Below are 15,717 nucleotides of genomic sequence, written 5' to 3'. Positions count from 1 at the left end.
ACGGCAGTGGGAGAAGATGGAACGAGATGGATTTTGGCAGACATTCTGCTAATTTTCTCATCGATGAAACATTTGATCTCAATACAGTTCTCTGTTCCCAAAACTATAATATGTTACGATCAGATTTGCCAAAGTTTTTTTTTTAATGCAGTTGTTTAGGAGTGCAAAGGCGAATTGAGTTTTTGCYCACGCGCACTTCAGAGTAGGCGTTGCCTAACAGAKATATGCAAATTATTAATAGAACGCACCAATAGGATCTCGCTAGATTGTGCTAATTTCCTTGCTTGTTCTGCCCACTATGACTCTTTGTTTTCATTTAAAACGACGGGCTGTGGTCTTATCTAGGTTTAGTTATACAAATCTTTGGTCTCTCTTTGCCATACCTCCAAAATCACGAGGTTAAGGTTWGGGACGTCCCAATAATCCCTGATTGCAGAGACCCTGCCCGGAAGTCATTTTTGTTCGTYCGTCTTGAGGGCGAAGGTTACATGAATATTCTGCCGCCGGCACATACACCTCTGTCGCACTTGTTTGTTTTTGTATAAAAAGGCAACTTTTAAAAGCGGGTAAGTAATGTACGATGATTGCGTGTGTTTACGAAATTATGTCATTATAAGTTCGGAAAGGAGTGTCCGTTTTWTAAGAACATGGACAGATCTGTTATTAACTTGTCTGAGGCGAGAGCTAACCAGCTATCTGTGGCGTTCTGACGCTTCGATTTGATTAGAATTTCTGCTAYCTTAACATAATGTTAACCACAACTAGATACTAGTAAATAAGAACAAAGCCAATGGCGTAATCTAACACGTCATGACTGGAGTTTTTGTATTTTCTTAAAGATTGCGCCTCAGTTTCAAACCAACTGAAGTTCTCTCAAAACTAACGAGCTAACTTTGCTACTGTAAGCACCATGCTAGCTAGCTAGCATTTATTAGCATCCACTTAACTAGCGTAYCCAGCAAGTTAGCCATGATAAATTTGTCAGACTTGGTACAATTTGTCAACCACATACGCGTTTTAAGAATACTTGCGAAATTGTTGCCGTCACCATATTGTCATATCATTAACTGGTTAGGTAACGATACATTGCAATGTCACCTTACAATTTTTAATTCGTTAACTTTTGATATTACGCAATGACAAGGCATAGAAGTTGAAATGACCCGCGGTGTAAACGTTAGCCCTAGCTATTGGTGAAACTGCGACTGTTGGATTTGCTCAATCTGTCCCCACTGTAAACAGGCAGTACTGCTACCACCACGACAGGAGCTGGAAGACATGGCGCGCCTGGTTGCGGTTTGCAGGGACGGGGAAGAGGACTTCCCTTTCCTCGCAAGACAGATTCCCRTGTACATCGATGACACTCTCACGGTAAARATTTTTACCGTCTCGCACAAGGTGCTGTAGTTGTTAGAAGGCTTTTCAATCAGGTACTCTTCTGAAAGAAGCTAGCTATGTCGACCAGGAAACTCAGGTCAAATGCTTTAACGTTAGTTGCGAGCGAGATGACTACTGTAACTAGGCCTCTCCAACAACTAGCGTTAGCAAGCTACCTTAGCTAGCCCTCTTCTCCAACCGGCTTTCCAGTTTTCCAGTCAGCAATGTTTGCTAGCTATTTRGGCTTAAAGAGCTATCTCGATCTGTCATGAATTTGCAATGATTCCCTGATGTACGTTATGCAATGTATTTTGGAATTACGTTGGAGCTGTTAGGCCAGCCTAACTGACCAGCTAACCGGCAAACTGTTAATTGTATGCGGTTGCTAGGTAGCTTGTTAGCTGGGTGGGTGGGTAACCTAAATGGTTATCATTTGAGCAGCGATAGCGTATTGCATACTGAGCTTGGACATATGTTGGCTATGCAGGAACTGTATGGACAGGTTAATGTTGAAATAGCATTCATTTAGTGGATAGCTTTACTTCCTCTACTTAGCCTGTGTACRCGTCGCGTTGTGGGATACTTGTGCTAATGTCACTATCAATATATGCCCCTCTTTTTATTTTTTTTATACAGATGGTGATGGAGTTTACTGACAGTGTCATGAACCTTGGCACTCACCAAATCAACAGCTCTCAGATGAAGCAGTTTGTTGAGGTGAGTGAGTGCTGTGACCGGAGATTTGGGTGTACCTTTCAAACATGGCTTGATAATATTTACCATAAGACTGTTGGTCATACTTCAAGGTTTATGCCTTTTTATTTCCTCAACACTTAACTATTACACACGGTACTAAGTCAAGTGGTGTATCGTGTGCCTGCCTGCTTCTGCCCCCCCCCCTCAGCATCACAACTTGCTGAAGCAGCAGGACCTGAACATCGCCATGATGGTAACTTCCAGGGAGGTGTTCAGCGCCCTGTCCCAGCTGGTGCCGTGTGTGGGCTGCAGGCGGAGCGTGGAGCGCCTCTTCTCCCAGCTGGTGGAGTCTGGGAACCCGGCACTGGAGCCCCTCACTGTGAAGCCCACCGGCGTGCTGTCTGTCACCAAGACCTGCATAGCCGACGCAAAGACGCTCTACACCCTCTTTTACGTCCACGGGTGAGTGAGACACGTGTCACAAGACTAATACTCCTGTAACCTTTACTTACTTGGCGTGTCAGGCTGCTTCACTTGAAGCCTACCTTTTATTGACATGGCACAAGACCGACTCTTGCTGTGGCCTATCTTTTATCTGTACTTTATTGGCCAATTTACCTAAGAAACAATCTTTCTAAACTGTGCCCTCGATTGACAGCAAAAATATTACATACAATTTCTTGCGTCCCTGTAAGAATCGGCTGTATTTGTGTGTGTGGAAGGTTTTTTGTTTAGCATATGTAAGTACTGAAACAATCTGACCACAATGTTTTTATGGTAAACTATTACTATAAGTAATGTGCTAAACAGGGAAGTAAATGTTTTTTTTGTAGGTCAAAGTTGAATGACATGATCAATGCCATTCCAAAAAGCAAAAAGAATAAACGCTGCCAGTTGCACTCCTTAGAAACACACAAGCCAAAGCCTTTGGGGTGAGTCACATTTACCGCTGCTATTTATCATCTATTAAACTGCTTGTATTGAACTTGATGTCATATATGATACAATTTTTGAAAAAACAAGTTGTAAAGCCTGTTCTCTCAGACCTTGTAAATTAAARGTAGGCTGAATGTCCACATTTGTCATACCAGGGCCAAACTAGGCTTTTGAAACGGCAGTAAGTCATTTGTGATGTGCAATATTGTAGTGTCTTTGAGATATCTCTGAATCTTTAGAGGAGAAGGGAGCGTAGACAAAAGMCTAGGTTTAGAGAAAGCTGGAGGAGCCAAGACAGACAGCAGATGTAGCATCGTTTTTCACTCTGGACCCCTTCAGGCCCCCAGCAGGTAGGCAGCAAAGCAAACACAGCTCGTTCATTCAGAGCATTTCTACGTAACATTTCTGGATGCTAGTTAGTTAGCGCCAGTCTGAAGTAGTTTACTTCATTGTCTGGATCATGTCATGCATTATGTTGTGCACATGTACATCTGTGAAGCTCTACGTTTTTGAAAGTAAAATACTTTGGAGTTAAAGAGCCTTTTAATCTGGATTTATCCAGTGAATACTTGCCAATGTTAAGTTGGCAATGCCTGTCCTTTTCGTCACCTCTATTGTGAAGCTGACTTGATAGGTTTATTTATTGAAATAATACGCTGATTGAGTCGTGCATGATGTTAACAATGGATGTTTGCTGCTGACAGGGGAAGCTGGATGGATGTGTGGGAGCTCATGTCTCAGGAGTGCAGGGACGAAGTTGTCCTGATCGACAGCACCTGCCTCCTGGAGACCCTGGAAACATACTTGCGCAAACACAGGTAAGTCACGGTAATGGTTTTAAGTAATATAGGCCATGTTTACATCCAATGGGCTTTATTTTTTCGCATTAGACTGCTTGGGAAATTGTACTWGTGTTTTAATCTTCTRTTRSTTTCAGGTTCTGTACTGACTGCAAGAACAAGGTACTGAGAGCYTACAACATCCTTGTAGGGGAGCTAGACTGCACTAAAGAGAAGGGRTACTGCGCTGCCTTGTACGAGGGACTCCGCTGCTGTCCCCAAGAGCACCATGTCCACGTCTGCTGTGAGACTGACTTCATGGCACATCTCCTGGGCCGGGCTGAGCCGGAGTTCTCCGGAGGTTACGAGTATGTAGACTGCTGCTTTTTTCTTTGTTCTATAATATGTGTTCTATACACGTGTAGTAACCTTCAGTACTGGACAAATAAATTGTCAGCCTTAAACTTAAATAATTCCTTTTTTCTTCAAAAATTTGTTGATATTGGGGAGAGAACTTTTGGTCTCCACAAATTAAAAATTCCTGGACTGGAATGCGATTGGCCCCACAGCTAGTACTTGATTGCACAGCCTTTAACTGCTCTATTTCTTAAGTGTTTGAGGAGTGCTGTCCACCAACTGCTGTTGTCAGCACTTGCCATAGGTTTGGATGAGACTTAGCTACTCCACAGGGATGCAAACTAGTCACCTTTCGGTMAAATTCGCCGTTTTGAATCCAAAATAGGTGACCTATGCGATTCGTGTAGATCCGATGAGAACAGTTTGGATCACTACTGGCTGTAAGCGAACGAGTGATGCGCGTTTGGAGCAATACTGGCTGCTGTATCCAAGGCTCAGCCAATCGGTCACATAACAACAGAATGCAGCGCAGCACCTCGACTGAAGAAACAAGAGACAACCAATTTACAGCATCAGCTAGCGCTCTGGAAAGGCAGCTTGCCGTTTACAGCAGCGCGTCCCCTGAACGWTAACGATGAGGTAACGWRAGGTGAGAAGCCTGACCACGGAGACGAAGGTGATGAAGCGTAACGTTACTTCATGAGCTGTAACCGAAAAACAACTGGCATTTGGAAAGTTTGAGGTGYGGGAGAAAGTGTGGTGGAACAAGTGTTAGCTTTGTTYAGTATRTTGCTAACGTCAGCTGGATTGACTTTTCCMTTAGCTAGCCAGTGTAATGTTGAGCAWCATTAGCCAATTTAACAGCTCAAATAATTGAGTTTATGGTGTGAAAATTAGCTTGCTAATAAAGTCAGACAGCTAACGTTAGTAACCTAACCAATTCGCTCTAGTATTAACTGGTATACGACTCTTTGCCGTTGTTGTGCCGAAAATCCCCCCTTGACAGGATTTTGCTGCGACTTGCTTGCTAGTTGAGATTTTTGCTCTTCACTCCGTTGTCAGTTTAGCCTACATTTCATTGATCTTAATAGCAGAAAGCATTTTTGTCTGCAGTTTTCGGTTTGGCTATTTGTTTCAAGTGTATGTGGCGGTTCTAGCTTGTATGGCGCCCTGGCGAACCCAATCTTAGTAGCAGAAAGTCCTGTCGCCCATACCTAAATCCGCTCCTGATTTTTATTAGTCTATAAGTCTTTGCTGAAATTTGTCACCTCTCCCACGTCTTATTCGACTAGTATTTTTGTAAGTGTAAGGATAATAATTCAGCCATAGTTGTTCTAAAATGTTTATTGCTTGCCAACATTTTACTCCCTCTATGTTTAATATAACACGTATACATTAATTATTAATTTCGGTTGAATATCCTGACGTGAAGTTTGTTCTATAGAAAGTATTTGACTTTGGCCACAAAATGAAGGAAATTAGAAGGGGGTGGGGGGATTCTGGCAGTTCCTCAAATTATAACACGTTAGTTGCTTACTGGACCCTGGCAATCTGWGTGAAATTAGTTAACTAGCTAACAAACTAACCACTATCTGTTAACMAGTGGTTTCCCTCATCAGTATGTGGTTAATTTTCACAATGAGAGAATTCGGTGAAAATGAGGTGTTGCTTGTTAAACAATTGGATCAAGTGTAGCTGTAGCTGGGCCTGGTTTAAGCTGGATGCCACTATAGAGGTGAAAGGAACACCACACATCTTTCCCTCTTTCTCACTTTTTCAATACAGTGGATGAAAAGGCCAGGTGTACTCTGTCTGAAAGAGATCAGTTATGCCTACAAAGGGTCTCATGCTCTGCTGGCACATTGTAGAACAGATGTCCCCAGGCAGAAAGTGTATAATGTGCAGTGTAGCCCAAAGATATTGTATTGTTGTTTTGATCTTGACAGTGTTATACTTTTTAAAAACATTTTTACTCAGTGGACGTTATATTTGCACACATGTCGCCTTGTGAACTTGATCGATGTCTACTATAGTGGCCACTATAGTAGAGCAAAAATAGAATGCCTGTTTCATTCTAGTTCTACTTAAAAAAAATAAAACCCAAGTGCAATATTTAGATTGTGTGTGGTCATAAGTGTTCTATTATCAAGGCTGTCATGGTAACAGGCGTTCTATTATAAAGGCTGTCATGGCTAACTGCAATATTGGTGTCGTTTTCTCAAGACTTGAGGTTCATTTGCAGTAAAGTCTAGGCAACAAATGACAAGGGCATGCTTTCTTTACACTTTTTAGCTGTGAGTTAGGTTCACATTAACCACTATTTTACACACACTGATCATATTCTTTTGTTTTAATTAGTTAAAACCTGCATTACCCTCTAGCAGGGTTTTTTTTATTTTATATATTTCAGTGCAAAAGAAAAACGTGAGCATGGCATCAGCAGACTATCAGGTGTTTTGGAYTCCAATGTTTAACAGTGTCCCAAAAACTGGGTCTCCATTGAAGGCCCCAAACACACATCAAAAAGCACCCAGTAATYGTTCAAGAAGAGTTGCTGGACTGTTCTGGACTCTTCCAATGAAGAGTCCAGATCTGAATCACATCCAAAACCAGCGAGTGCAGAGAACAGAAGTTGGAGGGCCGTCCCTTTAAACATTGAAGAAGTAGAGGAGTTTGTTGCTGAAAAAATGGGCGAAACTTCCAGTAGAAAGGTGCTGCAAGCTCATGGCTACAAGGAGTGTTTGTCTGCAGTCGTCTTGGCCAAAGGCTGTGGAACCAAGTACTATCTCCAGGACAGTGATGTAGTCCAGTCAGTCACTAAGCCTCAAGGTCTAGTCCCTCGTGTCCAAGTCTGAATCCTTTATACTCAAMTCAGAAGTCCCTTGGTAGTTCTGAAAGTAGCTGTCTTTTTAAAGCAACGATACGACCTTTTTATGAAAGTAWAGTACGTTGGATTAAAGAAATGTCACGACAGGCCGGATGGAAAGAGCAAATRTGCCGGGAAACTTTCCAAATGTTGACCACACTAAATACTCTTAAGACAAGGTGGGATCTTTTTGTGTCTAACATTTACGTCAAAATATTGATAACCATATCGAAGTATACTTGGGAGTCARGCGATATGTTGTGTGGTCCTCCCATTATGACTTGGGGGAAAGCATGCAGTTTATTAGGCTACAGATAATTTTCTGTCGCTACTGGTCGAATCCTAGTCTGAGTCAAGGGTGCCAATTTTGTCCATGRGAAATCTTACGTTTACAATTGTGTATTTAGAAAATAAAGTTTACAAAAATAAAATTGCTTCTGCAATGTTGAAAATCCAATAACATGGTGTCGAGCACAAACTTAAAAAAATAAAAATAATAATAATGTTAATTTCCCCATTTCTTGTAAAATAAGGAAAGTGCCAGTATATTTGACCAGCACTATAGTAGTGAAGTATGATTCACTCTCCTGTTGACCTTCTTGTGACCTTCTGATGTACTTAGTTGTAGTTCTAAACTACCTTTTTGTTCGCTGGTTAAATATGACTGGTTAAATATGAAAAATATGACATTCTAGAATCGTCTAGAATGTCATATAGAATTAACATGCAAATTCTAACAACTCCTGCCCCTCTCGCTCGTTTAGACGCAGAGAACGGCACGCCAAGACCATTGACATTGCACAAGAAGAGGTGCTCACCTGCCTGGGCATCCACCTGTACGAGCGACTGCACAGAATCTGGCAGAAACTGAGGGCAGAGGAGCAGACCTGGCAGATGCTCTTCTGCCTCGGCATCGACGCTTTACGCAAAAGCTTTGAGGTWTGTTTGCACAATGCCTGCCAGCATTAGGCTACCAATAAGAATCTTATGTGACACAGACATGTTTTGTTGATTGAAGTGATGTATGGCGAGTGCTTTCCCATCCGACACAAGTCTGTTTACAGTGTGGTGGCATGTCAGTATGTATTGACTCATTTGACATACATTTTATGTCATGTTTATTTAYCCAGGACTCCTCTCTTTATAATAACGACTTGGTAACACCCATTTCCCCAGACGGCGGTGGAGAAGGTGCAGGGCATCAGTCGTCTGGAGCAGCTGTGTGAGGAGCTGTCGGAGGAGGAGAGGGCCAAGGAGCTGAAGCAGGAGAAGAAGAGACAGAAGAAGAAGAACAGACGCAAAAACAAGTGTGGCTTCGACATGTCTGAGCAGGAGGCCGAGGGCAAGGACAAGAGCCTGGATGAGGTAACGCTTCATCGTTTTCCCCTCCCACAGACAGACACACACGAGCACTGAGGCAGCATGACTACAGGGAAATACCAYGGAGTCTGTTATAGGAAACTGTCCTCACATGCTATCAGCATACTTGTTCCACATTATCTGGTTAACCTCATCCAYGCTAACCATGTTATTGACGGATTAYTAATGCATTCTGTTTGTGACCTTGTTGTTCACACATTGTATTTCATCACATTTCAGACGTTCAAAATACCGTCATGTAGGTTTAAATGGCAAATTATAGCTATCAAATGTTCAGTGGTTAAATTCCTTAACTCTCCCTGCCCATAACACTGTCCTCCATTTTCTATGGTCTGGCCATTTAGGGATGTTACTCTAATACTGTCCTGTCGTTCTCTGTTATCCCCCCCCCCCCATGCAGGGTTCATTAGAGTCTGTGGAGAGCGGTGGCTGCAAGGCCTGTGGAAGCCGAGAGGAGGAGGGGCATGTCAGCTGTGTGGAGGTTGTCGTCACCAGCAACGAGAGCACTACTTCCTGCAGCTGCCCAGACAGCACCGTGCCCATCCCGGGCTCTCCTAAAGTCAAGAAAGGTAATGCTGTCACCACCATCCAACCATCACTCAAGACCAGACACCTGACCCTGGGTAAGATCAATCTTACCAATGACAGCCATCCTTTCTGAAATGTATTTATGTGATATAAGGGTACCATGTACAATTGAAATGTGAATCTCAAGAGGAAATGTGATGTATTTATATGCTAGCTAGACAGCTAATTGTCATCTTCAGTGCCTGTTGATGAATCGACAGGCTGAACTCTGTTACAGTTCCGTGTATATATTTCATGATTTTCCCTTTATTCAGACAGGAGGCAGAGTAGCAGTGGGCTTGGGATGTGTACCCACACTGACTGTGACGGTGTATATACGCCGTTGTCTGGCTTATCGTTTTAACATCTAAAATCATTGAAATTGTTGCCTTTTTAAAAAATAAAATTCAGTGTAAATGCACAATTTGTAAGCTATTCAAAATAATAGCCTAGTCTTTCACGATCAACCATTTGAATGACTCTACAGGCTTAATGGAGTTATCTTAGTAAGTTGTTTTGCGATTTTAGCATTAAATAAAAACATGGTAACAATGAGAGAGACCAAACAATTGCAAGCGACTAATGGAGTAGGAACCTGAAACGTTACTGCCTTTGACTAAAATCACTCTTGGCAAATCAAAACAGACAATAATAGGCTATAGACCTACACGTAGGCTACTGTCAATAAAAGTTTCAGTAGGCTAAACATTACTTATAAATTCATTATTTATATTATTTACAATGCGTTTATTGATGTGCTTGACTTGCACAATGAACAGTAGGGCAAATAAGCTCCTATAGCTGCACTTCAATAAGCGGGAACAAAAAAATACAAAGATTATGAGTTAGACGTTCTCACTAACAACTTTATTTTGAATAGCTTACAAATTGTGCATTTACACTGAACAAAAATATATAAATGCAACAATTTCAAAGATTTTTTTTTTTTAGTTAGTTTCATATAAGGAAATCAGTCAATTGAAAAATTCATTAGGCCCTATTTTATGGATGTCACATGACTGGGAATACAGATATGCATCTTATTCATCACAGATACCTTAAACAAAACAAATAAATATCCTTCTGAAACATGAGTGATGGCGGCGGATGAATGGTACGACAATGGGGCCTCAGGGATCTCGTCATTCAAATTGCCATAGATAAAATGTAATTGTGTTCATTGTCTGTAGCTTATGCCTGCCCCATACCATAACCCCACTGTCACCATGGGGCACTCTGTTCACAACATTGACATAAGCAAACCGCTCGCCCGTAAGACAAATAGGACTATTTTCAAGCTATGCCTTTTGCCGATTTCAAATTTATTTATATAGCCTTTCGTACATCAGCTGATATCTCAAAGTGCTGTACAGAAACCCAGCCTAAAACCCAAACAGCAAGCAATGCAGGTGTAGAAGCACGGTGCTAGGAAAAATCCCTAGAAAGGCCAAAACCTAGGAAGAAACCTAGAGAGGAACCAGGCTATGAGGGGTGGCCAGTCCTCTTCTGGCTGTGCCGGGTGGAGATTATAACAGAACATGGCCAAGATGTTCATAAATGACCAGCATGGTCAAATAATAATAATCACAGTAGTTGTCGAGGGTGCAGCAAGTCAGCACCTCAGGAGTAAATGTCAGTTGGCTTTTCATAGCCAATCATTAAGAGTATCTCTACCGCTCCTGCTGTCTCAGAGAGTTGAAAACAGCAGGTCTGGGACAGGTAGCACGTCCGGTGAACAGTCAGGTTCCATAGCCGCAGGCAGAACAGTTGAAACTGGAGCAGCAGCACGGCCAGGTGGACTGGGACAGCAAGGGAGTCATCATGCCAGGTAGTCCTGAGGCATGGTCCTAGGGTCAGGTCCTCCGAGAGAGAGAGAAAGAAGGAGAGAATTAGAGAGAAGAAAGGAGAGAATTAGAGAGAGCATACTTAAATTCACATAGGACACAGGAGAAGTACTCCACGATATAACAAACTGACCCCAGCCCCCCGACACAAACTACTGCAGCATAAATACTGGAGGCTGAGACACTATTGAACTGCAAATCCAAAACATACAATCAGATAAAAATAGTGATTATTTATAACATTCTTTATGACCCTATTTTAATTAATACCAAAAAAATTAATGAACATTGGCTTAGGCTAAATAGCCTAAGCATATTAGGATGTGCACTTTGCATGTTGAACTGTACACATCCTAAATATAGGCATACAAGTTACATATTAAAGTAGCCTAAACAAAATAAGTACTAAAATAACCTAGATTAGTGCAACAACAAAAATGCTAATAAGTTTTACAGAATAAGGTTTGACAGAATATTTTTTTCCTGTGCTTGGGGCTGTGTCTGTCTTCCAATAAGATGCTTTTAGATTTGAATATAGGCCACCATTTTTTTTATATATAAAAAAATATATATATTTTTTTTTTTAAGTGCAATGAGGAACCATTTTAGAGGTAGTTGATTTACCATGTCTGGCAGGGAACACCAGAATGTTGATCTTTTCTGCCCTAGAGTAGTGAATTCAGCAGGAGGATGGACTTGTAAATGTTGACAGTTTTTTAATCTGTCCATCCTTTTCCCTGAATCTTTTTTGCATATTCTGCAAGTGACTTTGGTCAGGTATTTGCTGCTGTTCCTGCATCTTTATTAGAATGACATTATGCACTAAATCACAGTTCTGTTATAACCAATGTGTAGTTTTATATTGTGTTTTTCCTGCCATTTGACACCTACGAGTGCAACTATATCTGGACAGGATGATGTGTCATTAACAGACATTAGAACAACCAAACAAAACTATAATGTCACACCACTAGGTAGTGTGATAAACATACCACAGCTGTTTGAACATCTACTCATTCCAGATAATCTTGGATGTGAGACTTGAATGTTTGATAATATTTAGTGAGTGTTGTCCCCCCCCCCCCCCCCCCCCCGCCTTAATCTTGACATCTCGCGCCCTTGTTTCTGCCGCGGACACACAATACCACACCGCTCCACACCCATGCTTGTCTTTATAAGAAAACGCAGAGCCTCCACTCTTCTGGGAAGGCTTTCCACTAGATGTTGGAACATTGCTGGAGGGACTTGCTTCCATTCAGCCATGAGCAATAGTGAGATCGAGCACTGTTTGGCGATTTTAGCCCTGGCTCGCAGTCGGCGTTCCAATTCATCCCAAAGGTGTTCGATGGGGTTGAGGTCAGGGCTCTGAAGGCCAGTCAAGTTCTTCCAAACCGATCTTGACAAACCATTTCTGTATGGACCTTGCTTTGTGCACCGGGGCATTGTCATGTTGAAACAGGAAAGGGCCTTCCCAAACTGTTGCCACAAAGTTGGYAGCACAGAATCGTCTATAATGTCATTGTATGCTGTAGCGTTAAGATTTCCCTCCACTGGAACTAAGGGGCCTAGCCCGAACCATGAAAAACAGCCCAAAACATTATTCGTCCTCCACCAAACTTTACAGTTGCCACTGCATTCGGACAGGTAATGTTCTACTGGCATCCGCCAAACCCAGATTTGTCCGATGGACTGCCAGATGGTGAAGCGTAATTTATCAKTCTGTTGCTTCCAGAGGCAGTTTGGAACTCGGTAGTGAGTGTTGCAACCAAGGACAGACAATTTTAAGCGCTTCAGTGCTAGGCGGTACAATTCTGTGAGCTTGTGTGGCGTACCACTTCGCGGCTGAGCTGTTGTTGCTCCTAGACGTTACCACTTCATAATAACAGCACTTACAGTTGAGGCAGCTCTAGCCGGGCAGAATTTGACGAACTGACATGTTGGAAAGGTGGCATCCTATGACGGTGCCACATTGAACGTCACTGAGCTCTTCAGTAAGGCCATTCTGACAATGTTTGTCTATGGAGATTGCATGGCTGTGTGCTCGATTTGTATACACCTGTCAGCAACGGATGTGGCTGAGATAGCTGAATCCACTGAAGTGGTGTCTGCATACTTTTGTATATATGTAGGGGGCATTACCAGCTAGACCAGCCTCATTGAGTTTATATATTAAATTGTTTGGTCATTTCTTTAGGTCTTTCGCCTCACAGTAATGGGAGTGACTGTGGMTACTCGTCTAGCATGGAAGGCAGCGAGCCTGGCTCACAGGAAGGATGTGACGTCGCCTGCACTGAGGGTATCTGCAACCACCACGAAGCAGGTTGGTCCATCTTCAGTTAATGGTCCAAGTAGTGGCTAGTTGTGTCAAAGCTGAAACAAAATTGGGATTCGTAACGTTAAGGGGAAAAAACTATCCCGAAAAACTTTTTTTTTTTACCCCCACAAGTTTTAATCACAGTGCAGTTATTACAAAACATATTATTTTCCGTGTTATGGCCTAACTAGACGATAGGCTGTTAAAGCCTGGGGAAAGTTGTCCTTTTAAATAAAACCAGAGTAAGAGGTGAACTTTAGGCTTTGCGAGGCCTGTAAGACGAGACACCGATTACGAAGTCGTATGCGCTGGCTCACCTGCTCTTTRTCTTTGCTAACGATGCGCGTGTGTGTGTTCAGTCTTCGTTCTGTTGCCTGTAGAATATCCTAGCCTATTCATTGATGATAGCCTCTGCTTTACTGAAGGTTTCAGATATTGCATGCCAAAAAATTGCAAGATACAGCTTTCCCTCGCTATTCACATGGAATTTTATGAATTTCTGATGGTTTTAACAGAACACCCCCCCCCCCCAAAAAAAAATGCTGTTAACCTTATGATCCCCCCCCTATTTGTTCCATCCCTAGTAGTGTTGCTGTTTGTCATTTTGTTGAAGGCTCAGAATGTGGCATACGTGCATAGAATGCTTGTCATTTCCTTGTCGTCTTGTCATCTGAAGGAGACTACTTGTGCGGTCATCAATGTGCTGAAGACAAGGAGGAGGAGGGTATGGACAGCTGTGTGGAGTGCTGGGCCAGCTCTGAAGAGAACACCAAGGGCAAGAAGAAGAATAAGAGAAGAAAGAACAATGGCCTGTTATCTTACTATCAGGTTAGATGAGAATGTCCTAGCGATGGGATTTAGCAGGAATTCCTGCTTACATTTTTTTGTAGTGTTTTCCCATTCATATAGCCTATAATTGAAATGAACCTTTCCCGTAGCCAGATTTTCCTGATGGATATGTTAGCCTAGTCAGAGATGTGATCTGGTCATGTCATTCATTGCTTCTCAGATAAAACTTTTTTTTTTTTTAAATATACTTTTTCCTTTTTCAACCAGGGTCCAAATGCAGAGGTTTGTGTTATGGAAGAGAACAGGAAAGGGCAAAACACTGCTGCAACGTCACCCGTGTGCAGAACGAAAGAGACGTGTGCCCAGTTGTGCCTCGACACCTTTTCTAGTATCGCACATCGGAAGAACATCAGCCATTATCTGGAGGATAGCAGTGCCAAGAGTCTCYTGGAACTACTGGTGAGTGACATTTTTCAAAAAAGTTGGTGGTCACTTCAGTGTTGACATCCATTATTTGTACTAGTTTTGAGTTCCATATGATTGGTAGGATGTAAAACATTCAACATGTGCGTGTGTCTTTTGAAAGGTCCATTTGATCAGTGCTTTTTTTTTTTTTTTTTACTAAAAAAACAGGATGACTCTGAAGTGACTTCAGATGAAGAGAACTGCCTCACGCAGGATGAGATCCAGTCATTTGTGGACAACAACAAGTCCTTCTACAACAACCGTGACCAGTACCGACAGCACCTGAAAGATAAATTCACCAAGTACTGCCACGGAGATGCAGATTGGTTTGCTGCTGCCACTACCAGTGTCAATTAATGAATTAGCTGCTGTTGCACTACTCTACTGTCATGATATCTTGTTACTGGGACAACACACATGGTGATTACCAGATTACCACCCCTCTGCTCGCACCGCCTTTTAAAGGAGAAAGAATTCAGTAGTACATTTTAGTGTCTTTGTTCAATGAGCCCCAGCACCCCCTCTTTGTTCAATGATCCCCCCACCCCCTCTTTGTTCAATGATCCCCCCCACCCCCTCTTTGGTTGAAGTACATGTGGTTCTTATTTTGCCACCTCTGTTCATCCTCTGTCACATTCTACCTGTTCACCTTGTCACACCGTCCTTGTTGTCGTCCGTCCCACCCTGACCAAACCCCGCTTCTTTTCTGGTCTCATTTTGTAGGGCTGTTGGTTTAGAGCACAGTGGATCTGATAATTAAGCTTGCAAGCTGTGACATTAGGGTTTAGATGTTAGTTGTCTTGTGTTTTTTTTTTTTTTTGTATTTTCCATTTTTTTTCTCTTGTCTCTTCCTCTGTGACGCTTCATTTTAGTGGGAAAAGTTGTACCAATAAATGTGTACAGGAATTATATAATCTGAATAGATTTTACAGTGAAACATCCATTTATAACAGGGTTTGGATGTGATGTTAAGAAGGGTGCAATGTGTAAAATTGACAAAATAAAGAATATTTATTAATATGCATTAGAAAGTTGTTTGTGCTGTAACTTTTTTTTTCTTCTGACATGGCAACCAGCTCGTGCTATGTTCATAAAGAACCAGGTGATGGCGTGATATGACGAGTTTACCCTCAGATTGGGAGCTGACCAAAGGCTTACGTCAGAACAGTACTATACTTTACCGTCATCGGACTAATCATTTAGTACCTAATGGCTTTTTATAGTCTACATTACATTTTCACACATGAAAAGTTTTGCAAGAACTTAAGTTCAAACTGGCTGCTCTTGGTGCCGAAAAAAATGTAACACGCATGTGAAAGTGACATGATGACAGGGCTTACTATTTRG

General features: G+C 42.1%; 1 protein-coding gene across 3 annotated transcripts; it reads left to right on the top strand.

Annotated features, from left to right (window-relative positions):
- The first annotated feature begins 450 nt into the window (after positions 1–450).
- ggnbp2 (gametogenetin binding protein 2) lies at positions 451–14,876 on the top strand. 3 transcript variants are annotated; one of them, XM_023986974.2, is made up of 14 exons: positions 451–566; positions 1,243–1,371; positions 2,014–2,094; positions 2,282–2,535; positions 2,907–3,005; positions 3,714–3,827; positions 3,947–4,156; positions 7,776–7,950; positions 8,188–8,376; positions 8,792–8,960; positions 12,997–13,122; positions 13,793–13,944; positions 14,173–14,364; positions 14,539–14,876. In XM_023986974.2, exons 2-14 carry the CDS (start codon positions 1,279–1,281, stop codon positions 14,725–14,727), a joined length of 2,043 nt encoding a protein of 680 aa, XP_023842742.1. In that variant the 5' UTR covers positions 451–566; positions 1,243–1,278; the 3' UTR covers positions 14,728–14,876. The 3 variants fall into 3 exon arrangements, with proteins under 3 accessions (XP_023842742.1, XP_023842740.1, XP_023842741.1); XM_023986972.2 differs by having other exon boundaries at positions 8,792–9,014; XM_023986973.2 differs by lacking the exon at positions 451–566 and adding an exon at positions 815–901 and having other exon boundaries at positions 8,792–9,014.
- Positions 14,877–15,717: the final 841 nt, after the last annotated feature.

This window comes from Salvelinus sp. IW2-2015, linkage group LG4q.2 (assembly GCF_002910315.2).
Source record: "Salvelinus sp. IW2-2015 linkage group LG4q.2, ASM291031v2, whole genome shotgun sequence".
In the NCBI taxonomy this organism is placed as follows: Eukaryota; Metazoa; Chordata; class Actinopteri; order Salmoniformes; family Salmonidae; genus Salvelinus; species Salvelinus sp. IW2-2015.
Note: the sequence above shows the minus strand (reverse complement) of the source record. Positions and strands in the feature narration are given on the sequence as shown.